The sequence below is a fragment of the Theobroma cacao genome, chromosome 1, assembly GCF_053813885.1.
Source record: "Theobroma cacao isolate CCN51 chromosome 1, ASM5381388v1, whole genome shotgun sequence".
In the NCBI taxonomy this organism is placed as follows: Eukaryota; Viridiplantae; Streptophyta; class Magnoliopsida; order Malvales; family Malvaceae; genus Theobroma; species Theobroma cacao.
The window spans coordinates 39,834,838-39,861,808 of NC_142639.1; the positions used below are offsets into that span (position 1 = coordinate 39,834,838).

Sequence of the window (26,971 nt, forward strand, 5' to 3'; positions counted from 1 at the left end):
CTTTTGCTTTTATTGATGCTCTGCTGCTTTGCGCGTTGGTCAGTAAGGTGCGTAGTGCTTTCCTTTGAGAGGTGGGGTCCACGCAGGTGCCTACGGTTAGAAATTTACGGAAAGGGTAGAGTATTGTAAACTTTAGCCCGGGATTTCTGTGATATTTACAGGAGAGAGCCCCTGAAAGCATGAAAGTGCCAAGAAATATCTGACGAGCTCAACAAATAGTAATCCAGGAAAGAATTTCACCAATGGCCGCCTAACACGTATCCGCTACGTTAGGCATATATGCATATGACTTCTTTCAAAAAACTTTTATGCATAAAAAATATTCTAAAAAAATTTCATTATACTTTATGAAAAATATTCCAGTCTCAAAATTAATAATTTGTGATTAAGATAGAGTTTAGTGGCAAAAAAATTTAAGATAATGTCACGTTTCTTTAAAATAAATAGACATAATGAAAAGAGATTAAGAATTTCCCAAAAAAGCAAAACAGAAAAAGAGAGTTGTTGAAGGGTATCTTATGCCACGTGTCAATGGTGGGTTCTGGCTTTGTTTGGAAGGTTTCGAGTGGGGCCTTTCTCACCGAAGGCAATTAAAGTTGTGTGAGCCCACGAATCTGCATCAAAATTAAATTCGGATTGGTTTGCTGTACAAAATTAAAAAATATATAATATTTAAATAAATATTAATTAATTTTTTATAATTAATGATTATTTAAGTATCATTATCAAAAAAATATATATCATTAATCAAAATAATATTTATCATTTTATGTGTGACTTTTAAAAAAAAATAATTTATTGTTAATCAACATAATATAAAAATAATAGTTGTGATTTTAACTAACAATTATTAGTTAGTTATAAAGATTTATTTTAACTCAAAATAAAAATATGATCTCGATTAAATATAATAAAATAATAAAATTATATTTAAATTTAATTAAATAATTTAAACTTTTTTTAGTTATGCCAATAAAAGAAAAGGGTTGGGTTTGCATTTAAGAAAGATTGTGAGGGATTAATTAGAAAATAAACAATCTTAATACCCATTGATTTTGACTCGCGTCACGAGGATCACTGGCCTTTATTGGGAGTAAATTGAAAACGTTAACAAATTGCTTAACAAGTACCGGTTAAGATTATATTAGATACCGTCAAGAATAAAATTTTGCTGTATTTAGGAGGCTATAAATAATTTTATATTCATAGTATTATTTCTTTATTAAAAAATAATTATCAAACATCAAAATATTTTTTAAAATAATAAATTTAATTTATTAACGATTTTTCATGAACAAGATCTAAATTAGAGTTATCTGTTCATAATTTTATTTATAATTTTATCTATAATTTCCTTTTATATATTTTTTTATTTTTCAAGCTAAATACAAAAGGAAAAAAAAAAGATTTTCTCGCTCTGCCTTTTTTCTTTCCCTCTACTTTCTTCCCTTCCTACCAAGTATAGTATAAAGGGGTAAAGAAAGAAGCTCATTTCAACTATTTTAGCATTTTTTTAATATAATCTTCATTTTTATTGTTCATTAATGCGATAGATATTGCTTCATTAATACTTAAGTCATGTGTATTTGGTTAAAAATTATGTGTCTTCTTCTCGTACAAACATGTGTACAACAGTATGGTGTGTAAATTGAAATCAAATCAAATAATCAAATTAACATGAGTTTGAATTTTTCAATTCAATTAATTCAGTATTCAATTATTTTAGTTAAATATATTTAGTTATAACGGTTTAATCAGTTTAGTTCTTGGTTGAAAAAATTATCAACCGAACTAACTGAAGTGGAAAATGTTCATATATGTTTATATGAAGAAGGGTAATTTTATTAGTTACGCAAATATTTTTCAAGAAAATTCTAACTCTTATTATAGCTAAGTTAAGGTGTGAAAAAATTATACTTAGAATCATACTGATATGAACTAAAGCACATAAATCAAACTTTATTTGATATCTAACATATATTTAATTTTAGTATATTTTTCATAAGTTTGATTTTCAATAATCGAATCGAATTAACCAAAATAGTTTAATTTTTTATTTTCGATTATCATTATTTTTTTATTCAGTTTCAAATTTTTTTGAGAGAAAGTTTGATTTTTTCGATTTTGAAAAATCTATAATTGAATTAGCCATTTTAATCGTATGCACATCCTTATATAAGAACAAGGAGATGGCAGCAATTATTTAGGATAAAGAGTTTGGCATAAAAAGAAAAAACAGAAGTTCAAAAATTTCAATTTATGGAAAATAGCACTTGAAAATGGGCAGGAATTATATACTTAAACATTCTCATATGAATATTAATATTTACATAAATTTTGTATGAAAATGGACTATCTTTTCTTTAAAGAAATAAATGGACCATCTTTTGTCATTTGACTATAAGAAATACTTTACCCCAAAACTAAAATATCTTTAAACATTAAATTTCATTCAAGCAATTAAACATTTTAAAATGAAAATTTTAGTTCCATTTTAAAAGAATGGTGGATTTTGTAAAATTAAAGAGGATTGCTAATTCTCACAGCTTTTTTTATATTGAAAAAATATCGCTTGACCATGATATTATGCCTAATAAACTATTATAACTAATTATTGATTAATTATCATTAATTAAAATATAATTTTGTCTTTTTTATTCTCACACCTATCATAAAAGCTATAAAAGCTTGATCTTGTTAATCTTAAGTAAAATTTAAATAGAGATTGTCATTAATTAAAACTTAATTTGTCTTTTTTATTTACACACTTTAATTATAAGGGCTATAAAGGCTTGATCTTGTTTATTTATAAAAGTAAAATTTAAATAGAGACCTTGTTAACAATAAGTAAAATTTAAATAGAGTCAGTTGAGAAAAGAAAGAAAATTAGTATCCGACCTGCCGGATTCGAACCAGCGACCTAAGGATGACAGCCTGTAACAACTACAGTCCTCCGCTCTACCAACTGAGCTAAGGTCGGATTTTGTTTCTGCTTTCCTCAAAAATTATAAAATCATTATTCTCCTCTATTTAAAATCTAAATTTACGCTCCTCTGCGATGAATTTTATCACTTGCCAACCCTTCTGTGGTTCTGCCTCCCCTGTTTATCAAAAGACCGAGAAGAAACCAACAGAGCTTGCTTGTTGCTTCCAGAACCTCTCCCGCCCGCGTCACCCCAGTCTCCGTTTTCAGGTAACAAGGCAGAATATAATTTCTTCCATTTGTTCTTGAAGGAGTCAATGCATGAGAACTGATCTTTCTTTTCTTTGTTCTATTTTTCCCTTTCACATGCAGATAGTCGACTTTTTTATTTCTGTTTTTCTCACATATCTTACTTTCTTTTGTTTATTAATTATTGTTTAGAACAATATTCAATGGACAATGGTACATAATTGTTGAGAAGGGATAAAGGATTGAAAAACTGTCTAGCTAGACTAAGTCAAAGGGTTAGTTATCCTTTAACTAGGCCAAGTCCAAGGGTCGCTTCAATGTATTGGTTGAAATTCCAAACTGTGATTGGATCACCTTAAAATGTCAAGAGTTCTGAGTTTAGTGTGGATGGGAGATCAAATTTCATGGTCTCATTGCTCAATTATCTTCATGGATTAAGTTGAGCCTTGTCGTCTCTTTTTCTTTTGAGTGATCAGCCGTCCAGGCTCCAAAAATGGACTGATAGTTGGATGAACCTCAGTTCTTGATCATGTCTCACACCACACCATGCTAACCATTTTGATCTTAGTTTATTGCTAATTATTGAATCAACATTTTGCCCTCACTCCTAAAAGGAAAATAAGTGTGGATGATGAAGACGATGAGGAGAGAGTTACAGCTTCGCCAGACAAAAAGGAAACACGTGTCTCCTCAAGAAGTAAATGCATTCTTCAATTTCTTCTTTTATTTTGTTCGTCGTTGTTATATTTACGTGCATTTCTTCCTTTCAATCTTCTGTGTTTTTTAGAATGAATCAACTGTAATTGCAAAAATCAACTCTCAAGCTAAAGTACATGATACTTATAAAGCTGAGATAAAGGAAGAATTATGTTGTGATGAGTGCAATGGCAAGTTCGATGAAGAGGGGATTCCCATACACAATGATCCTATTGGTGTGGATGAGGTTCCAGTTGAGGGTGATGCTGCTTCCTCTGGAGCAAAAGATGTATCGACCAAGGGTTTTGATGTTCAAATTGATTGCAATGATTTCCTCCCTTCTGATCTTCAGAGAAAGAGTGCTGTATATGAAGTTATTTTATTGATTCAGTAATGATTTGTTATTTATTGTTCATTAATGTGTATATTCCATGATTACAAAAGTGGGAAAAACAATTGACCAGAAGCTAAGAAGCCAAGGGACTGTTGCTCGTTCTCATGGCAATGGCCAAAACCTGGCCTCTTTGTTCAAAATAGTGAGAACCCATTTGGAGCTCGCTTTTTGGAGTTAGAAGAAAACGGGGGATATCGAGGTTACAAACTTGAACCCCAAGAACACAGGACGACTTTTATGGAGTTGTGAAGATGTGTCAGTATTCTGTGAGCCACTTCGGAAGGTTCTGTATGTTGCAAACCCGATTATCATGGGTGCGTTAAGTTCATGTTTGCCTTGGCCCTTGTAAACGTTGCCGCCGTCATGGAATTAGCAGGTCTTCCTAACAAAGGAGGACTGAAATTAGTTTGATGACGAATCGATTTCTTGGTGTGTCCTGATGTCATGGGCTGGCCTTCTTTGGCCTGCCAACGGGAGTTTCCATTTGAGCTTGGCTACCATGGATCACACCGGGCCTTTCTTATGTTGTGCAAATTCACGGGCCGTGGCACTGACTGACATTTAGGCATTGATGATCCATGGAGAAAACTGGGTTCGGTTTTTGGAAGGTCGTAATCTATGTTTGATCAGACTCTTTTTCCATATTGGTCAGCATCAAATGTTCAGCCACTAACATCTTGTGAAGTTATCGTCACTGATTTAGCTAATGAATTGTTATGAGGACGGATTCATTACTTGTGTAGACCAAAAATTGATCTTTAAGGCAGTCCTTGAAGGCACAATAAGTGAACTGTATTCTGCATACAAATTTTTATAGAAGACCAAGTTGTTGTTTTGATTTCAACAGAGTTCAACGAGTAAATTGAGACAGTAGGGTTCAAAAGAGATATTCCTAATAACATTGAGTACAAATATCTCATTGAAACATTTTGTATGTATGCCAGAGAAGCTTCCTTGTAATACGAAACATTTGGTTTCACAAGAGCTTCCTAACATGAGGCATGAGGCATTGAACATGGACTCTGAAGGCATTTAGTCAACTGCAACTGGTTGCATGTTTTCAGCTTCTTTCCTTAGTTCTTGGAATAAGACAGAGGACAAGTACCGCTCCCCAAAACTTGGATGAACAGTCTGATTTTCATAAAAAAACAAAAGAACATCGAATTAGAATCACCATTGATATTGCATTACACAAAGAGAAAGAAAAATTCAATATACTCTGAAAAGTATAGCCTTCTACTATCAAACATAGAATCGCCCAAACCAATAAAACAATTTTATTCAGAACATGTTTACACTACTCAAATTTTACATTGTCTAAAGATCTCACATATGTCGTAAAAAGAACAATACCGTAATATAATTTATGCTCTCCTGCTAAAAAACTTTTAATTATATACTCTTCATAGGAAATTGAGGAGAAGTGCTTACCACAATCAATTTGCCTTTGTTCTCAGGCAATCTTGCAAGTTTGAGTGCTGCAACAGTGTTGGCCCCGGATGATATCCCAACCTACATACCACAAAGCATTGGCAGATCTTAGTTATAGAGCAGTAAAGCCTCATGGTCACAATCCATTCATGCCTTTTCAGGATGAAGAAGTACATACATAAGAGAGAAAAGAAGATAGGAAATCTATCCACAGCAGAAACAATAATAGGTTTCTTGGTGTCTTCCATCATGATTAATGATTTCCAAAAGAAATTGGGGGTTTTCAGTTGTATATAACCAAGGAATGAGGATGAAAGAATTATCTAGTCAGACAGATGTCAACAAAATTTTACCTAAAGCACCAGTCTAAGAGCTTGCAAATGTCGAACCCAAAAGCCTGGGTACTTATATTGCAATTTTAAAAGGATTCTGAAAGACAGCCATATTCATAGATACCAACAAATAGTACTAAATAGTAACCAAAATGAAAAAGCTCATGAGTGAAAGAACTTGGCTAAACACAAATAAGTTCTGGTTAGCTTAAGTGAAAATGTGAACAAGAACGAAATATTTTGACTTATGTAAGGAAGCTATTGACAAGAAAGAACTGAAACATGATTAGGATTATTACCATGAGCCCCTCTTTCAATGCCAATTCCCTTGCCATATTTACTGCATCTTCACTGCTGACCTGCCAACAATAACCCACCATAAGCAACAACGAACCAGATATCCAACACAAGATACCAGATTCTTATTCTCTCCCCCTTTCTCTAAAATATTTTCCTGACACTAAAAATGTAAATAGGACATTGTTTACCTCAAGAACTTTTTCCATTACATCCATGTCCAGAATATCCGGCTTGAACCCAACTCCATTACCAGTAATATGATGAGGACCTGTTGCAATTGATAATATCAGAGACTGCAAGGGAGTTTATATAAAATGAAGTCATTATCTTTACTGTCCTGTTTTCCTGGTAATTCTCTGTTTTTATCTGGTTGCTGAGTTAATTAAAAAAAACCAAGTAAGAAACCAGTAACTAATTATAAACACTTGCCATTGCTCCAAATTAAATAATTCCGAAGCTTCAAATATTGTTCTAGTTAATTACTGCTTTCATCCTTGCATACAGAGAAGTTACCTGAAGGAAACAACATAGAAGTAAGATCAACACAAAGTTTACCTGGTTTGCCACCATTCAATACATTACTTTCAGCAGGCTCCACTCCATATATCTATCATTAAAAATGAAATCCAACATCAGCAATGAAATGAAGCAATATGAAAGTATACTCTTGTCCTGATGTTACAAGGAGTGAACTTGGGAAGAAATAATTAATTACCTTTACATTAGGATTCTGGGATTTGAGGTACTGTCCGACACCAGAAACAGTACCACCACTCCCTATTCCCATTACAAAGATGTCAACTTTACCGAGAGTATCCTCCCAGATCTCAGGGCCTGTAGTTTCAAAATGCACCTGTTTTTCCAGTTTAAAATAACTCAAATAAGTCATTTAATCTACATTTGGAAAGGAAGAGGTTGAGGACATATTCGATGAAGATTTCATTGTCAATTCAAAACTATCCATTTGTATATCTAACATAGTGATAAACTATTAGCAAAAGCATGGTTTAGAAATCTAACCCAAGTATAATTGTTAACATGTTAATAAAGCAGAATTAAATAATGATGTAAGACTGCACCTGAGTGTTGGCTGGATTTGAAAACTGTTGCAACATGAAAGCATTTGGTGTAGACTCTAAAAGTTCATAAGCCTTCTTCACCGTCCCTCCCATCCCCTTGGTGGGATCAGTGAGTATTAAATCAGCTCCAAATGCTCTCATGGTCACTCTTCTCTCCAAGCTTGTGTAAGAAGGCATGGTTAGAACCATCTTATAACCTTTCATGGTTGCCATAAATGCCATACTTATCCCCATGTTACCGGATGTGGGCTCTATCAGAGTTGTCTAAACATAAGGTTGATAAATAAGTTAATTCAACACCAAATCAGAATCATATAGCATTTCACAGTTTGCATCAACAATTCAGAAAAGCCATTTAGCCGACCTTTCCTGGAGCAATTAAGTTTTTCTTTTCTGCATCTGCGATCATGGCCATTGCTGGTCTGGTGACATAGAAGTGTATAATTAATTTCCATTTGGCCTAGATCAAATAGTCTACATCTGTAAAACTGTAATAAATTGTAAAAGTTATGTATTCCATGGAGGGGTCTGAAGTAAGTAATACCTGTCTTTGATGCTAGCAGTGGGTTGCATCATCTCTTGCTTCACAGCAATATATGCTCCACAGCCTTCAGTTACTTTATTAAGAAAAACAAGGGGTGTTCTTCCAATTAGCTGAAAATATGAAGAATTAAATTATTAAAAAAAGGATAATCCTTTCATTGATGGAACAGGCTCACGAGTTATGACAGTCCCCATACTGATTAAAGAACATGGCCTAAGCACAATTTTAAAATAATCATCATTGGACACATCTTATCATTTACTTTTTCAGCTTTTCCTTCTTCTTTATAAAACCTAATTAGCATATCTTGCTGGGTTTGGACAGTTAAGCATAGCTTAGCCATCCTTAAAACTTCCTTTTGCACCTGCAAGCTCACTTGATTAAAATGTCTTCACCAAGCAAAAACCAACAAATACGGTATACGAGGGATTATTTTCGGCTGAAAGACAATTCAATGAAGTAAACAAAATACAGAGGATCTATAAGTGGCACTTCCTGAATAGCGGAAAGTAATAAAAGGATCAGTTTTAAAGATAAAAGAAAAAGAAAGTCTCCTTTTCTAAGAATCGAATAAGTTTTAATAGGCTGAGAAGCACTGGAAGAGAAGAACACAACAAAACGGAAAACTGAAAAGAGAAGAAGATTTTGCATAAAAGAGATTGAAAACAAGCAAAATTAAGTATGTAAGAACATTCTGAGATTATGGGAATTATGTTAATCTTGAATGATAAACAACTTTCGAAAAGCTGAAAAGAAACCAATGGAGCAATGGCCAAGAACATAGTGCAGTAGTAAAAACCCAAAAGAAATGAGAAAAATTCATTGGGAGCTAGAGGGGATAAGAGAGAGATTACCTGGGAAACTTCCCTCTTGATTTTAGTACCAGGAAGATCCTTGGGGAGATCTCTGAGTCTTTGAGCAAAAGGAGATTCAATGATGGGTTCTGTGGAGACCAGCCTCCTTGCCATCATGAGCTCGTTGCATGTTAAAGATCTTTTCTTGAGGAAGCTCCTTAGAGCAGCCATTAATGGAGGTTTCAAAAGACTTTGCTACACTTCCACAGTGAAAACACAGACAGAAACTGATCTTTGGGAGAAGAGTGGGTGGCAAAATCTTTTTTAAAATGCTGAAATGGTCTAAAGACTAAGCCCTTTTTATGCAGACTTTCAAGACATAAAGTTGAAACAAGCACCTGTTACTCACAGTTACAGTTACTGCTTGAAGTCATTAATATTGACCAAGTAAGATTTTTTTTTTTTGGTACATTGCTATGTGAAAATTTTATTCATGACTTTTATACCAGCGATATCTTTCTGAAATTTTATATATTAATATTAGAATTGCTCATAATTGAAGAACCACAAAATAGAAGAACAATTACAAAATAGAGAAGAATTTTGGCACGCCAATGTCTAGGTGCAATGATTCTGATACCAAATAGAAACTGATAAATGATCACATGGGCCGCTCAGCAGAGGCAAGAGTTGGTTTGCAGATGACCAAGTTGAAGACAACTTCCTTTACTTTTCTTCGAACAATATTTGACACATTTCCTACAAATATTTCCAAACTGAATTTACCCAAAATGCCTTCTCTTGTAAAAAATTGCGATGGCTTTTTGTGAAGTAGGACAAAATCATTAGCTGGCCGGCAGGCATAAAAGGAAAACAATGCGGAAATTGGGCATGCAGTCGTGGAATGACAGGTGAGTTTGTATGATCCAATGATGCCAAAAAGGTGAACAGGAAAGAAAAAACGACATTCAGATTGTGCGGATTCCAGTAAATGGGGTATTGGCTTTCCTTGGTTAAGACGTGGATGTATAGGAGTGGGTGGACTGGTGGCTATATTGTCTCTGGCTGATGCGGGGGAGTTGGCTCTTTGCGGCAGGCAATAGTCAAAACTTTAAAGGGCAACTGTGAATTTGTGATGGAAACCTGATGGAATTATGAACCTACCAACCCCCCCACCCGCAAATAGCACACAAGCCCACAAAGACTGATACTTAACTAAACTAAGAAAATTTGGCTGGTTGATATACTTTTAAATATATAAAATACAATCCGTTTTCACCACCTGTTAGTGTCAGGGTCATTTTCTCTTTCAAAAAGTCAATTTATTAAAAATCTAATGTTCATATTTATAAGTTAAAAATTTATCTCTTATTTATTTGACATGAGATTTCGTTTTTCATTTAAATTTATAATGTCTTCGTTACAAGTCAAGTTACTTTGCATACTCAACTTATTAGAGTGCTATGCGTGACATTGAAATCGAGTTTGAATTAACTCAATATCATTTTGTTACGAAACAACTATCTTTTTTTTTTAAATATTAGCATTTTAAAGTGTGCAATACTCACACTTATAAATTCAAAATTCCTCCTTTATCTTTGATGAGGTTTCGTAACAATCACACATACATGATTTGTCATAAATTTATAAATTTTTTATTGATATCATACCTCAAATCCGTTTCTGAATTCTGATAAAATGTTCACAAATCTTATTACCACGTCAGAAACTTGGAACTAAGGTTCCTGTCAGATCATCTCTTTCCCATCTTGGAAACCAATAAATATTTAAAGAGTAATTAAAAGTTCTTTTGTGTGCCATTCCAACGAGGACTATGAGGAAGGACTATCATCCCCACCCTATCCGGTTTTGTAGCCTAGTGTAGATGTCATTGTAGCACCATCCATTGGTCCACAAAATTCAAAGGAACTTTTCTCAGTTAATAGGATAAAAATGCCTTCGTCATGTAGAGGACAGTGCTGTGTAGTGGGGATGCCAGACTGAGAAAGGATCCTATTTTTTGTGGTACAAATTAAGTATCCAATCAATTTTTCCGAAATAAAACGACACCATTTAATGCCCAATTGCCTTCACCTCACGAAAGCTAGTGCCACTTTACCAAAATTTTTGAAAGAAAGGCTGAAAAAGACTAGTATTTAATTTTTTTTCTCAGTAGCCTTAAAATGATAAAATAGCCGGACGATATGAAGCGATTTTTTTGTTCATCCAAGGTTCTTTGTTTATTATTATTATATTATAAAGCTATTATGTAAGATTCATTGAAGTAATCAACTTGTCTTTTAAGACTTTAAATAGGTCTGCTTACCTTTTGTTAGGATTACGTCTGAATCATTCATGTGTCAAAGTTCAACAAACAAAAAAGTTTAAAAAATTCTACTTATTTTCAAACGGATTCCAAAATTTGCATAAAAAATAATTAAAAATAATTATACAAATTTATTAATTTATAGATCTTTAATTTTATATAAATAATGATAAAAAAATAAAAAAAATTAAAAAGTGACTATGGCTACCATCTACCACCACCTGGACTTTATCACTGCTTTGGGATCAGAAGAACCTTTGATTTACTACTTGTCTGTTTGGTCAATGACTTGGTTCACTCGAGCAAATATGACTAATAAATAGGGTGGTGACGGTGGTCCACAGAAGGTTTGGAGTTTCATCTATCTTCCATTTCAGTTATAACATAAGAAACTCTGGGTTGCGTCATGGAATTGGGAATTGATGAAGGTTCTAGTCTTCCATGCGTGAGGTTGATGCTGTATTTCCCCAATCCCTAAGTTTCCCTAGAAAATAAGCTTAATCTTGACAGGTAGAAAACAATGGAAGACTACGGACATATGTATACGGACAGGCTTTTTTGCTTATGAAATTTCAAGTGTGACGCAACCTTTATTGTCTGAAAATAATTCAAGTTCAACTCCCAAATGTAAAACAAGGTGGATGAGGATCTGATTAATTTGATTGGAGGAATCTAGTAGCATTGAAGATACCACAAGTTATATTTTTTTTCCTGTTTTGGAATATTCATTTCTGATCTTTCTATTTGTATTTTGTATTTTAATATACACCATTTTTAAGTTATTTGTCTAAAATAGCACAAACTTTTTTTTTTAATTTTCTTTTAGACATAATGTTTAAATAAGTCCTTAAATTATGTAAAAAAAATTAAATAAATTCTTTTTTATTTTTTTCAATCAAATCGTTGTATTTTTATTTTGGATCAAATAAATTTTTATAATTAATGATTGATTAATTAGTATTAATTAAAATACGATTTATCATTTTATATTTACATGATATTAATATGATGTTGATGTGCAGGATAAAAAAAGTAACATGATCGTGTTATTATATCATTTCATCATTAATTATGATATGTTATTATGTCACTTCATCATAAATTATAATATATATTGATATACTATGTCAATGTCATTCGGTATAAAATAATAAATAATATTTTAATTAAAAATAAAAATATAAAATTTATTTGATTAATAATAAAAATATAAAAATTTAACTCAATGTAATAAAAAAAATTTTAAATATTATTCCTTCCTTTTCAAGGGAGATGATGTGCTTGTTGTTGTCCTCTATGATGCGTCACGAAGTCATCATCTCAAAGATTAATTTGACGAGCGACTTCATCTGACGACATACATAAGGCTTATATTTTATTAAATTTTTAATTTTATTTATTTATTTATTTGACGTGGAATTAAATCACTTCGGGGTTGAAGTAAGTAACTCCTCTCAGTCTGCAGTGGATAACGTAGAAAATAGAACTTCCAAAATCTAACCCACAGCGTACTGCATTTCACAAGCCCAAATATAGCTGACCAGCGGCCTTTTTTCCGTGGCTTGAGAGTTGAGACTGCCCATTGTCTTGACCTTTGGGCGCTTGGTTGGGCCTGTCTCCATCTCTAGTCTTCGTACCAGAACGATATGGAAACCCATCAAAAGATCAGGAATTAATTAGGTTAATAGCCTTCTTTATGGAGAAAGAATTAACAATATTACTTGTCATTACCACACAAAGATTGACAGAAACCAGCTCGAAAAGGGGGTTCCAGTGACAACGACTTGAGTTCTTTCTGCACATGATTGGCCTGTTAATGTAACTATATAAGAATCTCTTACCTATCATATTACGCTGCAAATACTATATACAAGCATATATCCAAAGCCGTTCCAACGTTTTTATTCTCAACACTGCAAGCACGAAAAGAAAACTATAGCATGAAGAATTATCCCTCTTTTCTCCTCCTTATAATTTTGCCACTTGTTCTCTACCCAGTCGGAGTCGAGGGAGGCAAGCGAAGGATTCACATTACCGACGATCTCGACGACGTTGTTGACGACGAAGAAGATGAAGCCTGGAAAGACTGGGGTAAGAAGAAAACCTCTCCAGAATTCGATCCCCCACCTTCTGATCTCGATAAGATGGAGTTTTCCCAGATTCAGGAGGAAGTCATGAAACGCCACATGGGTCCTGCTTTTGGGTTCGTTAAGCTCCGTTTGGGAAATCGACGGGATCAGGTAATTATTTGATTCTTTATGTTCACGAACGGAGCTGGATCTGTTTGTGTTTGATGATTGGTAATGGTAAAATGGGAATTGTTGGTTTCAGGACAAGGTAGCCGAAATTGCTATGAAATGGACCAAACTTTTGAGAACAGGAGCTCTTGGAGTGAAATTCATGGGAATTGATATGAGCACAATCATGTTCAACATGGAAGATGGCCAGAAAATCTTAGAGGTACAGCACTATCTGCAGCTTTCAATGTCTTTTTTTCAGTCATGGCAACCATCTGATGTTTATGACAACATTGCCTTAAACTATCTGATGAATACTGTCTTTCTAATTACAGTTGAAGGAGTTCTTACTGAGCCAGGACGAGGCTTATGAAATCAAGATAGGGGATCAAGTTTTTAGAAGAACAGGGGATCCGCCGCTAGACGAGGTCATTGAACAACTTCGCCAATCAAAGAAAAACGAAGAGGTTGATGAGCATGTGGAAGAAGAGCTGTGATTGGCTGGAATTCTCCTGACTTTGATACATCAAAGATTATTTTAATTGCAGCATTAGCTCCTCACACATTGACTTTGTAATAATATTAAAGTCTGGCTATATCTCTTATCATCAAATCTAATTCTTGCCACATCATATGACCTAGAATAGACAAAAATATCACTTTATTCATGAGTATTCTCTTAAATAAGTTCCAGAGCTCCACAAAGAGGAGATGGAAAATTTATTTTAATTAAATCATGTTTTATACTTGTAGTGTCAATCGGCACTGATAAATCAATTGTTTATCTAATATTGGAGAAAAAACAGAAGGGTGATGCCATTGACTATTTGAGCTTCTTACTGAAGTCAGAGAGCTGGAGTAGCTGAATTCTGGGAATGCTAGCTGCTTCTTCTCTCTCTTTTTGAGTGTTATATCCCCAGTCCCCTGTTCAGATTATCAATCTTAGCAACCAACCAAAACATACAATACCTTGGAAGAGAAACACCATTAAAATCACGAACGGGTCAAAAATAAACTATAACTGGAAATTATAATTATAATGATAAGAATACCTAGATACAAGTTCCATCCATCTAATTCTGGCTCTTTGATGACATTCTTCAGGGTCGCAAGTCGATCTTCCACAAAGCTAGTAAATGAGAGTTGAACTATTTTCAGTAATTTTAGATCAAATAGGCAGGAAAAATGAAGAGGTAAAATACAGCAACTGATCACTCTGTAATGGAAATGTTGATATCATTATAATCAGGATAAACTGATGACCAGTTGAAAGCAATGAACATACTGTAGTTTCATCCCCTGGTGTTCTGGTCTCAGTTGCAGTTGCTTCAGAATTTTCACTTTGGGCCTGATAAAATATTCAAAGACCCTCATCATGGCAAGCAAAGTAGGAGCAAAATTTTGAAAGAGAGCACTGTTGCTCTCCTCAATATTAATCAGATAACACTAACCCAGTTCCCAAGCCATATATCCTTTCAGGGGGGATAGTTACTCCTGCAAGCTCTCGTAATAAAGCATCTGCAAACCGGCTCTGAAATGAGGCAGAAAGAAAAAGGGGATTGGGTCAAGCTACAAATATATCCACAACCTTTGCCCCTTCTTATTAGCAAAATTTCCTCTCTTTTTCTCGTGTGTGTTTGTGTGAGAAAGACGAAGAGAGGGGAGTGGGGGACAATGCGAGGAAAAGAAACTCACTGCACCTGTTTTGTGGTGACTATATATACAGTTGAGCTTGCAAATTTAAGGGCATCAGGAACACCAGGGTAAAACCTGCAGGAAAAGCATCTTCTATTAATAACTGAGGGTCAACTCGATGTTTTATGCAAAAAATATATACTCTTAAAGTATGTAAAGTAACTGGTTTAACATTTGTTACTAGTTAGGCTATCTTTTGCTTTACATTTGAGCCATCACTTTATGAATTTGGTCTGTTAACAATTTTGATATACCTATTCGCATCAATTACTTTAGGTTCATTAATCATGCCTATAATAGAAATGTTACACATCTGCTCCAACTTAACAAGCTTGGTCAATATACCTATTTGCACCAATCCAAGTTGCCAAGTCATTGTCCATCCATTCATCCCTAACCTTTCCAAAAAGATCAATTAAAGCATCCCTGTTTTCATTCCATTCTTCCATGATTACTGGCTTTAGTTTTGACCAGTTTTCTAATATTCCTTCTACGGTTAGTCCCTCTGCAACCTTGCAAATTGAACCACAGACTTTAGGTCCAGACAAATATTATAGAAAGAAATCTAATTTAAAATAAAGCAAGCTAACAAAAGTGGATCTTAGATACTCCATTTTCAAAAGATAGCTTCAAGCCAGAGTCATGGGCATATATATAGACCCACCGAAGATTTCCGAATAAAAGGTACTCTCATCTCCACCAACAACCTCACAAGTAGTAGATTCTCATACCCAGTTTCAACCACAGGTCGCACCTGGCACATTATAAGGCATTAGTTTCAACATAGCTTTCTTCAATAAATTCCAATTTTTAACTCAAGCATAAACTATCACCCCAAAAATGAAAAGCAATTCTTTTTAAGTTACATTCATCTGTACTCTTCTCAGTTTAAGTGGATTCAGTAGTTGTTGACCTGTAAGATGAAGTGCAAAAAGATAACTTCTCTTAAACTTGATAACCTTTGAATTTTTCCTTTTTTTCTGAGATGAGATGCTTCTGTTCAAATATGCAGCTTATCATATCAAATTAAGGCTACTTATGTCTGTGTGGAATTGCATGCACAAGGCTTTATATAAGGACAATGTGACACATTATGTGGAAATAAACCTTCCACAAAATTCCAAAGAAATTTAATGACTTGATAGGAAAGTGACTAGCACCTTCTAATCCGATAAGCACTAAGCAACAAACAATCAACCATGCCATTATAGCAACCATTCAAAGGAGGTGAAGCATTCAGATTGGCTAAAACACCTGTGAGGCTTCCAATATAGAGTTAAATATTTGGCTTTCCATGCTGATATTTTGCTACATTTACACACTGTTTAATCCATGTGGAGTAAATATATCCCAATCAAAATTCCAACACAGTCCCGACCACCGTGAAACAAAATTGTGAAAAACCTTAGAAATTAGAATAAACAATCATGGCCAAGTTTCAATTCAATCTTTAAAAATGATGAATGTTGCATTCTATTTTATAGGTATTGCCATGTTAATTTAGTGTTTCAATTGCAATTTCTTCGAGAATCCAGAACAACCAAAGTTGAAACCAAATTACTTTAATTACAATTGGCAAGCGTCATCCATATAACTAATGAGAGAAAAATCAAGAGCTTACTGTGTGCATCTGATCAACAATCCAATCTTCCATGACCGAATCCACACCGTCAAATAAACCCGGCCACCTCACTTTGGCAGCCTGCAAGTATGCAAGACAAGGAAAAATTAGTGAACAATTAGATAAATTCACTAGGTAATTTGTTCTCGAAGGCTGAGAACGGATCGAATGGGTTGATGTTGTAATGTTTTTCAATACATTTCTGGAATTTCATCCAACAAAACCAATAGAGAACAGAGCTGACCTTGACGGCAGACAGGGAGCTCTCTCCACAACTATCGCAGAGAACTCCATCGAAGTCCAAAGCGTATAAATCTCCCATTGTTTTTTCTTCCTCTTCCTGGCGCTTTCTTGCGGGAATTCTGGAGATAATCTACAGGGGAATTCCTTTTTGTGCCCGCCACTCATCTCCTGTATATACGCCCTTTGAAATAACGACACGATGCAGGCTCTGCTTCCAGTCCAATTACAGTACGCCACGTGTCAATTACCGGTGTTACCTCTCTTTCTCATTTTTCCTTTTTTTTCTTCCAAAAAATGAGTTTTATTTTCAAATTAAGATTTATTTTCATTCTCTTATTAATCTTAAAAGTATATAAAAAAAACATTTGTCAATCGGTCACTACAAAATAAAATTTACCAACACCCAAAAGTTTTATACAATTTAATACCATATGAAATTTATCCTTTTTTTCGTTAAATATTTTAGAAAACATTAAACATTAATATATAATATAACACATATAATCAAACATTTGATTCATTAATTGGTACATAATTCCCTCTTTAAAGAATAGAGTTTGAATTTTCTTTCTTTCAATTAAAAAAAATTCTCTTTGTTTCAATTAATATATATATAATATAACACATTAAAATAACAAAAATTAATTTATATATCAAATAATTGTGAGTGTTTGATTTTACCAGAGCTTTGATTTAAAATGGAAAACAAAAAAGCTGTTATTACAAATGTACACTTACTTTAATAGGAGTTTTTTCAAACATGATTGGATTTGTTGAGAATTAAAAGGAAAGAAAATTCATTTATATTTAATTTCTCGATTGAGTCATTTCAATATTTTAATGTAATATGTTAAAAACATGGTTAAATCGTCTATAATTGATATATTTCTTATTTTGGCAAAATAAAACTCTTATTATTTTTTTATTATTTTGTTTCTAAATCGGCCAAATCATACGTCTTTTTCCTTATTGTTTTTTTTTACAAGTCTTTATTTATCTCAAACTCTTGAAATTGCCACTTCATAGTATCATAGGTAGGAAAATATTTAGAAGATACGTACTAGTTAAAATGGTATTTAAGGAATAAATTTTATAATTAATATATTTTTTAAAATTTATTAAAAACAATGTAATTAATATAAAACATTACAAAATAATATTTTAATTATTGTTATGTAATATTTAAAAACAAAAACTTTATAAATAATTTATTCTTCTTGCTCCTGTTGCGTGATAAGGGGGAATCAGAACAAATGCTAGTAAACAAACAAGTCAATCCAGAATGTGGGTGGGGTATCTCCGGCCTTATCAGAGAGTAGTCAAAATCTATTGTTGTTGCATCATTTCCCAATACATTGCCTACGCCCCTACCGTCCGAAGAGTCCCACGTTCCTGTGTGGTTATCTCATTGTTTTATGGAGCCGGTGGAAAAGAAGCAAGCAGTCATGCTTTAAAGTTTTGGCCCACATTTTGTCATCAAACTACTGCCACCATGCCCTTATTCCTTTACAACAGAATAATACTTACCAGTTTTCAAAGTATTTTTGCTATGACGAGTTCGATCATTGGGTGCAAGTGAGAAAAAAGAATCTTATCGTTTATCTTTTTTAAAGAAAATAAAATTTTTTTAATTGAAAAAAAAATTAAATTTTAAAAATAAAAATAAGTATTAATTAATAAATTAAATATTCGAATGTAAAAAAAAATAACTTTTTAAATAAGGAGACATTTAGATATCAAAATTACATTTACTTTCAGTGTAGTATAGGAACCGTCCTATCCTTTGTACAATTTAAAACAAAAAAGAAAAAATAGGATAACCATTTTGGTTTGACTTAAGAAGTAGAATTAAAAAGGATTTTTTCAACAAAATGAAATCATTGACTAATAAATAAAGTTTTTATTTATTTAAAATAATTCAAACTCAATTATTTAAAAACATAATATTTTAAAATTTATTAAATCATTTATAAAAATTCAAATAAATTTTTATTGTTGACATGATGTTGATGTAGAGAGTGTAAATGTCACATAATTAAATTATCATACTATGTTATCATCTATAATAATATATCAATATGTTACTTTATATTGGATATCATAAAATAATAAATAATGTATTGATTAGTAATAATAAGTTAACTCTCAAGGACTAGTTATAAAAGTTTATTTAAATAAAAATAAAAATATAAAAAAATGATTAAATGTAATAAAAGAATGACAATTTAATTGATTTTTTTTAAATAATTTAATTTTTTAAGTATCATATTATTATTTATTTTAACTATATATATTAAAAATTTATATTTGATGCAGTGTATAAATTCTATATGTTATTAAATAATCAAATATTATCCTTTCAATAATAAATAAATTTAAAAATTTAGAATTCTAAAAAAAAGGAATTTTAAATAGATTTATTTTCAAAAAATTTTAAAAATTACCTTTAAATGTTTATAAAATGATATAATATAATTAAATGATAATATATATAATTAACAATACATTAAATATAAACCCGTACATTAACTCCGCAATTATATCATACAACTAAAACAAAAGTAGAGACAAGTTCATGTTTTTGTAGCAGCAGGTATTTTTCATGTTGGTTCAAAGTCACACTGTGGAAAAACTCTCTTTTAAGATCTGATCTTATAGCCGTGGGGGCAGGGGGCAGGGGGCTTGGTATGCGCACGCAAGCGCACGATGTCCCACTCGACACGCAAACTCAAGCACCTTTGATGACCGGTTCTCAACATTGATTTACCCCCACATTTCCCTTCTGTACGGATAACTAGAAGGTATTATCTCACTGTGGCGACGCTATTTTACCTAACACAGCCGGTATTCAACCCCTGTCATTCTGACAACTACCGGTAACCCCGGTTTCATCATCCTTAACACCCCGAGTTCCTCGAGATAGATAAAAGCTCTCCCCCCAAATTTCTGTGTGCACTCCTAGAGGCAGTTAACGCAATCTAATCGGAGACGTCATCGTTTTCCCCCACCGGCTGATCTCGTATTCGTACTTCTAGATCTCTTCCGGTGAGTATTCGCCCTTTAGTCATCGTCTTTCTTGACCCTTTTTATTTGACAAAATCAGAGCCGTTGATGATTGATTCTCTTTGATTAGCTGATGATGATTATTCTTTTTCTTGACCGACGATGCTTGATCGTTTCTTATAAATCGTCCGATGATCATGCTACGTTTGATGCGGTTTTCTGGTCTTGTATATATATAGGGGTGTATTTTCTGATTCTTTAATTCCGTTCATTTCTTCAATAAATTTCTCATGTATATGTAGATGGATGTATCTGCATGATTCGTTTTGTAAGGATTATTTTCGTTGATTTTAGTTAGATTGATTGAATTGTTGGTTGAGATTAACTTGGCGAACTTGTTTAATGCTTATTCAGTCAGATCAAAAAAATCTTTGGAACTGTTAATGTATATGTAATAAGTATATTGGGCTTTGGTTGAGCAGATTGACCTGCTTGTGCTGGAAAAGTTTATCGGATGCGATGATTTCTGTTTTCTTGGGTCTGCGTCTTTTGGATGTGTTTCAGTAATTTTTTGGTGTGAGGGAAATATAATCCGGAAAATGCTTTCTATTTACTTTGATTGAGGAAATTAGGTCCTTAAAATGATAATTTCATTTTTTTTCTTACTCAAACTTGCTTCTGTTAATGTGAATAAACATGGAATTGCTTGGATAATCGTTAATTTTGTTAATTTGTGGTTTTCTATTTTCTTTTCTTCTATATCTATTTTTTAATGCACTTTTCTTGTATGGATTTAGTATTTTTTTTCCTCTAAGCTTCCCCCACATACACAAAAAAAGAAAGTCAAGAGAGTCCTTTATTTTCCTTTGTCTGTTTGTTCAAGTAATTAATATGATGCATGTGAACTCTAGAAGCATTAAGAAGTCCTGAGGATGGCAGATAATGAAGAGGGAGAGGAGAATACCCCACGTGGGAATGAATGGGAAGTTGTGTCCCTCACTGCATCTGCATATGCTGCTGCTCCTGGTCCTAAAGAAGTTGAAACAAAGGACGATAACAAAGGTGATTCATACAAAGAGGAGGAAGCAGAAACTTCCCGTGCTTTGTTCATGTCTGGTCACTTTGTCTTTCCCCCCATTGAGCATGAGAATTTGCCACTGGAACCTTTGGAACCTGATAATAGTAGTGAAAATGTAGGCAAGGATGTGGTCCCTGAATTGGGTGTAGAAGAAGGTGGTAGATCTAGGACAAAGGAAGAAGAAGATTGGACTTTGAAAGGGTTGAATGTACATGATGAGTTTCCAGGGATGCAATTTTTTGATAAAAAGCATGGTACAGAGTTTGAAGAAGGCACAACACTGCAAGGGCTGGATTTGATTGACAAGGACCAGAGTTTGTATAGTGCTGCTACATTTAGTTCTTTCCATAGTGATGAAGCACTTGGTGGATCAACCACCTATGATGAGGATACAACTGTTTCTGAACTAATTGAAGCTTCTGAGCAAGGCTTAGGTTTTCCTGCAGACATCTCTCAGTCTCCAAAGTCCTTACAAGATGATAAATATGATGGCTCTGACCTCCCTTGTGAGGCTTGGTGGAAGAGAAGGGCAGTTTCTTTGTATGCTCATGCAAAAGAGGCAAATGCATTTTGGTCCATTTTCATTGCGGCAGCTGTGATGGGCATTGTGATCCTTGGGCAGCGGTGGCAACAAGAGAGGTGGCAGGCTTTGCAACACAAGTGGCAGCTCAGCCTCAACAATGAGGTATTCTGATTGCTAACTGACCCCTTAAAGCTTAACCATGATGCATATTTTTACTTTTCTTTGCATCTTGTAAACCATTTACTCTGTGAAGGAAGGGGATGTTAATAATCTGCTGCATCTCATTGAGCTATCGCTTCAGAATTGAATGACAACTATTATTTATGAAAAGGCTGGATCTACTTTTTCGTTTGGTATTTGATGTTGTCATGTATAGCTCTGGCCAGTATGTGTGTGTCTGTAAACACAGATGTGCATAGAGACTTCTAAATTGATAGAATTTGGTTTAGAAAATATGATTGTGTAACCTTTTGCAAAGGGAAAACCTATTCCTTGGTTGGACTGAGTGGGGAGAAAATAAAGAAAATGAAGATAAGAAGAAAGAAACAAGATCATTTTGTTTGTATCTGTGGATTGCAATAGCTTTGTGTGTTAATATTAAATTTGTTGATAAAAAATGGCCTTTGCTAACTGTTTATTCAAGAATATCAAAGTTTATGGAACCTACAATGTATGTTTGTTGTAGTGTGCTGTCTTAGAATTAAACTGTTCCACTATTATGGGGATTAAGTATGCTGCTGCCTTCTTAATTCTGCTTGCTTGCCCTTCTCTTTTCTCCTCTTTCTCACGTATCTGAATGTCTCTTTGGTTATTGACATTGTTTTTACCTTTTGAATTTTGACAGAAGACAGGTCGGGTGCTGGGTTCCATATCTCGCCTTAAAGACGTGATTGTTGGTGGCCATCGCCGAGGTTCTTTTGTCAGGGGCACCGCCCCCAAGTGACAGTTAAAAAGAGATGATGACGAAAAATAGTAGCGAGAGAGTGAGATGGAGATTGATTTGGCTGTTAATATGTTAGTTTGCTGTTTGTGTAACTTATTTGTCCTATCTTTTATGGAAAGCTACATAGCTGCATGTTAAAATTTAATGTGATTTGTGTTTATATTGTTGCCCATTGTTTGCGAATGAGGGATGGCAATTCTCGCATCTCACTTTTACCATTCAAATTATTATCTGCAAATTCTCAGGTTGTAACGTTGGCATCACACCCCAGCTTGAGGGGCCTGTGATTGCATCAGTCATCAGGCATAAAAGCCGATGAAATTTGGACTTTCATAAATTTTCATTTTGTGCTCACGTTGACGGTGCTGTCATCGTGTTGGGAAAAGAGATTTGAAAGCAAAATTAAAGTGTTTTGACAATACAGGCATCAACAAATGGGCGCCCATAAATTATTGTATCATTTTGTCATGGTAACGAGATTGATACTGCAAAAGCAACCGATCACGACTGAATCAAAGTTAAAGGTGTAGGATCAAGCTTGCACGATTTTTGCACCAATGGAAGTTTGAGAAAGTAGGGGCAACAACGTGCTAGATTTAGAGTGATTAGGGTGTTATCTTAGAAGTAAAAATAAACGTTAGTGTACTTGTAAGATGCTCAGATAATTTGCATTCGGTCTTTTTTTCATTATGTTTTAATGGATAATTAAGCACTGTTCACGTGAATGAAATATATAATTCATAAATGAGTTTTTTAATATTCAACTTTCGCATAAAATTAGTAATTAAGCATAATCAAAACTTTTTTTCTATTCATATAAAGTCAAACGTTTTTTAAAAATTAAATAAAATGTTTCAATTTACATCAAATAGATAAAAATATCTTGATAAGTTTATAAGTTCGAGTGTTGCATGCTTTTAAGTCAACTTCTCAAAGGAGAGGGTAAGAACCACCGCCATTAGGGTTCGTGAGCTCTAACTTAAGAAGAAAGAAAGACAAGAAAAGGAAAATCCAATTAAGAAATTAGTAGTGCTTATAATTGGACCGAGTTTGGGTTGAAGGGAAAAGGTGCTCTGGAGGCTTAGCCCATTCTGTAGACTTTAGCCCAATCCAATAATAGGGTGTCACTGCGCTTGTTCGCACCTAATAGTATCTCCTTTCTGGCGGGAAAATATTTTCTTACCTTTTCTTTTATCTTTTTGTATCACCAAATCCAAAACCCACCCATTTTAGGGTTCCCAATCCTCTGATTATTTTTCAGGTGGAGGCTCCTCTTCCATTTGACGCTCAGTTTTGCACATACCCTTTGAATCAGGTAATGACCTTTTCTCTCGTTTTTTTTTTTTTTTATAATTTTTTATTTTCTCAATTTCTTTCCTTGATGAGCAAAACTAAGAAATATTTTGCTCGATTTCTTTGGCTGAAAAATCGATTTCTCTTTCTTCCTAATTTTGTCTATCTGTTGTCTCAATTTAAAGTTATATATCAATGCAGAATAAACCCCTTGATTTTTCTTTGAATTAGACTGTTATTCCTCTGGTCATTTTCTACTAGTAATTATTCTTTTCAGTTCTGATTTCTCAAAAATGATGTTTTCTTTTATGTATCAGTGAAATTGATTCTTCCAATGCAAATTAATGGCAAAAGTGGAAAGCCCACAAGTTACAAGAAGAACAACTAGATCTTATTCTGCTTCCAACGATGCTATTGAATCAACAAAACCCATTGAACCCTACAAGCCAACACTCAATGACCTCGGATTCAGACAACAACCCCTTAGCTTCGAGGATCTCTTGTCTTGTCTTCCCGGTAGACGCACTCAAGTTCTTGAGCTTTTACGCCTTTTGGGTCCCTTGAATTCCCCCATGTTTCCAATTTTTATCTATGGAGGTCCTTCTACTGGGAAAACCAGTGTTATTCTCCAGGTATTCAGGCATCTAAACCGCCCTTTCGTCTATTCAAGTTGTGTAACATGCTATAGTCCTAGGATCTTGTTTGAGTCCATATTGAACCAGTTGTTGTTTCATAGGAAGAATTCAGGAAATAGTTATTCTAGCATAAAGCGATGTGAGAAGCCATCTGATTTTGTTAATTATCTCCGTGAAGCCTTGGAGAGTGTGATAAAAAATCTCAAGGGGAATTCAGGGAAATTGAGTTCTAAGGTGAGTGGACAGCCTAATGGAACAATGATTTACTTGGTTTTTGATCATTTGGAGCGTGTTCGCAAATGGGATAAAAGTTCCACCATATTACCTTTTTTATTTAATCTTTTTGACATTTTAAAGATGCCTGAGGTGGGCTTGATCTTTATTAGCAACACTTCACCTGATACATACTACTTCAATATGGGTTATGTGGAGCCTATCCCTCTTTGTTTTCCTGACTACACAGAAGACAATCTTCGTCAAATTTTTATGGCTAATCAAACCAACCGCAAGTTGTATTCCTCCTTTCTTGAGTAAGTACCAACAGCAGAAACCAATTAACTTTTCTTTTGTTTGCTTCAACTAATGAATCTCTTACTTCTTTTATGTCAAACAGTGTTGTGCTAAGACCTTTCTGTAGAGTTACCAGACGAGTAGACGAATTGTCTGCAGTCTTTTCATCATTATTTAAAAAGTATTCTCAACCCTTAAGTGATATGGGAGTTGCACCCAATGAAGACATGAAGAGAAGGTTGTTTAGTCATCTCCAGCCACATATTGCTTCCGCTTTGAATGAAACTTTCCTGTCTCCATCTTGGCCTCTTCTCAAAGATGAAGCCAACGGGGAGACAAAGAAAAAAGGCAGTTCGAGGATGTCAAGAATTCATGAAGATTTTGATAAAATAGATTTTCATATGTCTACTTCTGCGAAGTATCTTCTTATTTCAGCTTTCCTCGCTTCAAGAAACCCAGCTACTCTTGATGCATCATTATTTGATTCAACTGGGGTTTCGGATAGTCGCAAACGAAAGAGGAAGTAAGGACACCAATAACCTAATTTTCAGTTTGTCTTATAGGAATAGACTTCTAGGCCTTGGAACTACAAATGACTGTATCAGGGTTCATAAGGGCTCCCTTATTCTTCTGGAGTGATTTTCTTAACTCTTCTATGCGACATGATTTTCTGTTTTGTAATTACCTAATCTATGGAAAGTACTGCCTTGTGCTTGGAGCAGCAACTTTAGTTACAGGCTAAGAGCCTGCTATTACCTTATTCTGGAATATATGGTATAATATAATATGATTTTGTCATGTTTACATGCTTTGAGTTCTCTATAGAATTTTCCTTCTATTGATGCTGAACTGGTTCTTATCTATTAGAGAATGGAAATTATCTTTATAATCTGATGATTGAAAACTGTTTTCTGCTGCAAATTTCTTGCTTAGATACTCCTTGCTGTCTAACAACTAATAGTCTCATCTCACTTTCTGTATGCATCTTGCTTTACTTATTAATATCAAGTAAATCTTGATCAATTGCTTTTTCTGTAGGCCCTCTGAAAAATCATTGGAGCAAAAGGAAATGACAGAGCTGGAATTGCTTATGAAAGGTCCTGGAACTTTTCCATTGGAGAGATTATTAGCCATATTTCAGTGTATAACGTCCTTAGCAGAAGATTCACTTGATGAAGAAGAAAGTCATGAACTAACAATTGAAGGAGGGAGCAGTGGACTCATGTCTGATGTTCTCTTGCAACTTTCCAGTCTATGCAATGCTAATTTTATCATTAAAGGAGGAAGCTGTCCCTTAGAGGGGTCAACTCGATATCGTACTGCAGTGAGTGAAGATTTAGCTTTGAAGGTAATCTCTTCAACATCTGTCCTATAGTTTGACAAGAATTTCTGTTCTAGGTCGTTATGATCTTTACTTCCTTTACAAATGTGGTTATGCTGTCTGCGTATGTATATATCTTATTCCATTCCGAATGTATGCAGGTGGCAAGGAGCCTTAAGTTCCCTTTGTCAAAATATTTGTACAGGAGATGATCTGTGATACAAAGAGATGCTGTCATCCTCTTTTTACTTTCAATGTCAACTGATTACAGAGGGGTATCTGGAAATATGAAGGTGATAGTTCTCGTTTAACATGCTTCTACTGCGAAAGCCTGTGTGTCAATATCAAGTTTTGTTAACATAACGTCAGTGGCACTGAAGTAATGAATTGGCAATTGTAGTCGATCACAGTCTGAACAGTCTAATTGTATCTTGCTACTAGTTTTCTGTATTACCTTCATGAAATTTATTTATATTCAGGGATTTAACATGCAGATATTCTCTTACAATTTTTCTGAATTCTGTTTCCCTTGAATTCATAGTTGCAAAAACTGCTGAAAACAAAAAAAGTCCCTCATTTTATTGTTTCTAACTCTGCATTCCTTGTGGTTGTGGTTATGGTTTTCTTCACATTCCATCTCACATGCAAATATGGGCTGCCGACACCCAATTTTTCCATCTACCAATATCTACAGAGATTCCATTCACGCGCTGATGTTACACCAGAAAATACTAAACAGAGTACGCAACATCAAACAAGACAACACGAAATGCAATGGTTTGTAGGGTGACCTAAATCAGT

The 26,971-nt window shown here is 34.0% G+C and overlaps 5 protein-coding genes, 1 long non-coding RNA gene and 1 other non-coding gene across 9 annotated transcripts; 4 read left to right on the plus strand and 3 right to left on the minus strand.

Moving 5' to 3' along the window:
• Positions 1–2,892: 2,892 nt before the first annotated feature.
• TRNAY-GUA (transfer RNA tyrosine (anticodon GUA)) lies at positions 2,893–2,980 on the minus strand. Its single transcript is given in 2 exon segments — positions 2,893–2,928; positions 2,944–2,980. It is a non-coding gene; the product is annotated as a tRNA-Tyr (tRNA).
• An 82-nt stretch (positions 2,981–3,062) lies between these two features.
• Positions 3,063–4,283, plus strand: LOC18614119 (uncharacterized). Its single transcript, XR_016025284.1, has 3 exons — positions 3,063–3,193; positions 3,787–3,869; positions 3,960–4,283. It is a non-coding gene; the product is annotated as an uncharacterized LOC18614119 (long non-coding RNA).
• A 749-nt stretch (positions 4,284–5,032) lies between these two features.
• Positions 5,033–9,169, minus strand: CYSC1 (cysteine synthase C1). Its single transcript, XM_018128825.2, has 10 exons — positions 8,803–9,169; positions 7,949–8,058; positions 7,769–7,826; positions 7,405–7,668; positions 7,041–7,178; positions 6,881–6,932; positions 6,514–6,593; positions 6,325–6,384; positions 5,694–5,774; positions 5,033–5,393 (listed from the first exon to the last, which is right to left on the minus strand). The coding sequence occupies exons 1-10, from the start codon at positions 8,971–8,973 to the stop codon at positions 5,295–5,297; spliced, it is 1,113 nt and encodes a 370-aa protein (XP_017984314.2). The 5' UTR covers positions 8,974–9,169; the 3' UTR covers positions 5,033–5,294.
• Positions 9,170–12,808: 3,639 nt separating this feature from the next.
• Positions 12,809–13,918, plus strand: LOC18614121 (LDL receptor wingless signaling/trafficking chaperone). Its single transcript, XM_007051708.3, has 3 exons — positions 12,809–13,308; positions 13,400–13,528; positions 13,641–13,918. Exons 1-3 carry the CDS (start codon positions 13,009–13,011, stop codon positions 13,800–13,802), a joined length of 591 nt encoding a protein of 196 aa, XP_007051770.2. The 5' UTR covers positions 12,809–13,008; the 3' UTR covers positions 13,803–13,918.
• A 21-nt stretch (positions 13,919–13,939) lies between these two features.
• Positions 13,940–17,015, minus strand: LOC18614122 (ribosomal RNA small subunit methyltransferase G). Its single transcript, XM_007051709.3, has 9 exons — positions 16,866–17,015; positions 16,622–16,702; positions 15,665–15,754; positions 15,346–15,512; positions 15,006–15,075; positions 14,757–14,836; positions 14,591–14,653; positions 14,358–14,434; positions 13,940–14,229 (listed from the first exon to the last, which is right to left on the minus strand). The coding sequence occupies exons 1-9, from the start codon at positions 16,941–16,943 to the stop codon at positions 14,129–14,131; spliced, it is 807 nt and encodes a 268-aa protein (XP_007051771.1). The 5' UTR covers positions 16,944–17,015; the 3' UTR covers positions 13,940–14,128.
• Positions 17,016–19,693: 2,678 nt separating this feature from the next.
• ATI1 (mesoderm induction early response protein) lies at positions 19,694–22,571 on the plus strand. Of its 2 annotated transcripts, none has more exons than XM_007051711.3 (3): positions 19,694–19,909; positions 20,782–21,630; positions 22,313–22,571. In XM_007051711.3, exons 2-3 carry the CDS (start codon positions 20,800–20,802, stop codon positions 22,409–22,411), a joined length of 930 nt encoding a protein of 309 aa, XP_007051773.3. In that variant the 5' UTR covers positions 19,694–19,909; positions 20,782–20,799; the 3' UTR covers positions 22,412–22,571. The 2 variants fall into 2 exon arrangements, with proteins under 2 accessions (XP_007051773.3, XP_007051772.3); XM_007051710.3 differs by having other exon boundaries at positions 19,696–19,909; positions 20,779–21,630.
• A 996-nt stretch (positions 22,572–23,567) lies between these two features.
• On the plus strand, positions 23,568–26,678 carry ORC5 (origin recognition complex protein 5). 2 transcript variants are annotated; one of them, XM_007051712.3, is made up of 5 exons: positions 23,568–23,726; positions 24,022–24,869; positions 24,953–25,372; positions 25,888–26,197; positions 26,332–26,678. In XM_007051712.3, the coding sequence occupies exons 2-5, from the start codon at positions 24,049–24,051 to the stop codon at positions 26,380–26,382; spliced, it is 1,602 nt and encodes a 533-aa protein (XP_007051774.3). In that variant the 5' UTR covers positions 23,568–23,726; positions 24,022–24,048; the 3' UTR covers positions 26,383–26,678. The 2 variants fall into 2 exon arrangements, with proteins under 2 accessions (XP_007051774.3, XP_088659360.1); XM_088803234.1 differs by lacking the exon at positions 23,568–23,726 and having other exon boundaries at positions 24,153–24,336; positions 24,441–24,869.
• The last annotated feature ends 293 nt before the right edge of the window (positions 26,679–26,971 follow it).

Coding starts and splice junctions, on each gene's coding strand:
- LOC18614122 (XM_007051709.3), bottom strand. CDS start 16,943: ATGGGAGATTTATACGCTTTGGACTTCGATGGAGTTCTCTGCGATAGT. Junction 15,513..15,664: donor CTTTTATTCGGAAATCTTCG/GTGGGTCTATAT, acceptor TCAATTTGCAAG/GTTGCAGAGGGACTAACCGT. Junction 14,837..15,005: donor ATATAGTCACCACAAAACAG/GTGCAGTGAGTT, acceptor GCCTCATTTCAG/AGCCGGTTTGCAGATGCTTT.
- ATI1 (XM_007051711.3), top strand. CDS start 20,800: ATGGCAGATAATGAAGAGGGAGAGGAGAATACCCCACGTGGGAATGAA. Junction 21,631..22,312: donor AGCTCAGCCTCAACAATGAG/GTATTCTGATTG, acceptor GAATTTTGACAG/AAGACAGGTCGGGTGCTGGG.
- LOC18614121 (XM_007051708.3), top strand. CDS start 13,009: ATGAAGAATTATCCCTCTTTTCTCCTCCTTATAATTTTGCCACTTGTT. Junction 13,309..13,399: donor TGGGAAATCGACGGGATCAG/GTAATTATTTGA, acceptor TGTTGGTTTCAG/GACAAGGTAGCCGAAATTGC. Junction 13,529..13,640: donor ATGGCCAGAAAATCTTAGAG/GTACAGCACTAT, acceptor TTCTAATTACAG/TTGAAGGAGTTCTTACTGAG.
- ORC5 (XM_007051712.3), top strand. CDS start 24,049: ATGGCAAAAGTGGAAAGCCCACAAGTTACAAGAAGAACAACTAGATCT. Junction 25,373..25,887: donor AGTCGCAAACGAAAGAGGAA/GTAAGGACACCA, acceptor CTTTTTCTGTAG/GCCCTCTGAAAAATCATTGG. Junction 26,198..26,331: donor GTGAAGATTTAGCTTTGAAG/GTAATCTCTTCA, acceptor GAATGTATGCAG/GTGGCAAGGAGCCTTAAGTT.
- CYSC1 (XM_018128825.2), bottom strand. CDS start 8,973: ATGGCTGCTCTAAGGAGCTTCCTCAAGAAAAGATCTTTAACATGCAAC. Junction 7,669..7,768: donor ACTTAATTGCTCCAGGAAAG/GTCGGCTAAATG, acceptor CCTTATGTTTAG/ACAACTCTGATAGAGCCCAC. Junction 6,385..6,513: donor TAATGGAAAAAGTTCTTGAG/GTAAACAATGTC, acceptor TATTGTTGGCAG/GTCAGCAGTGAAGATGCAGT.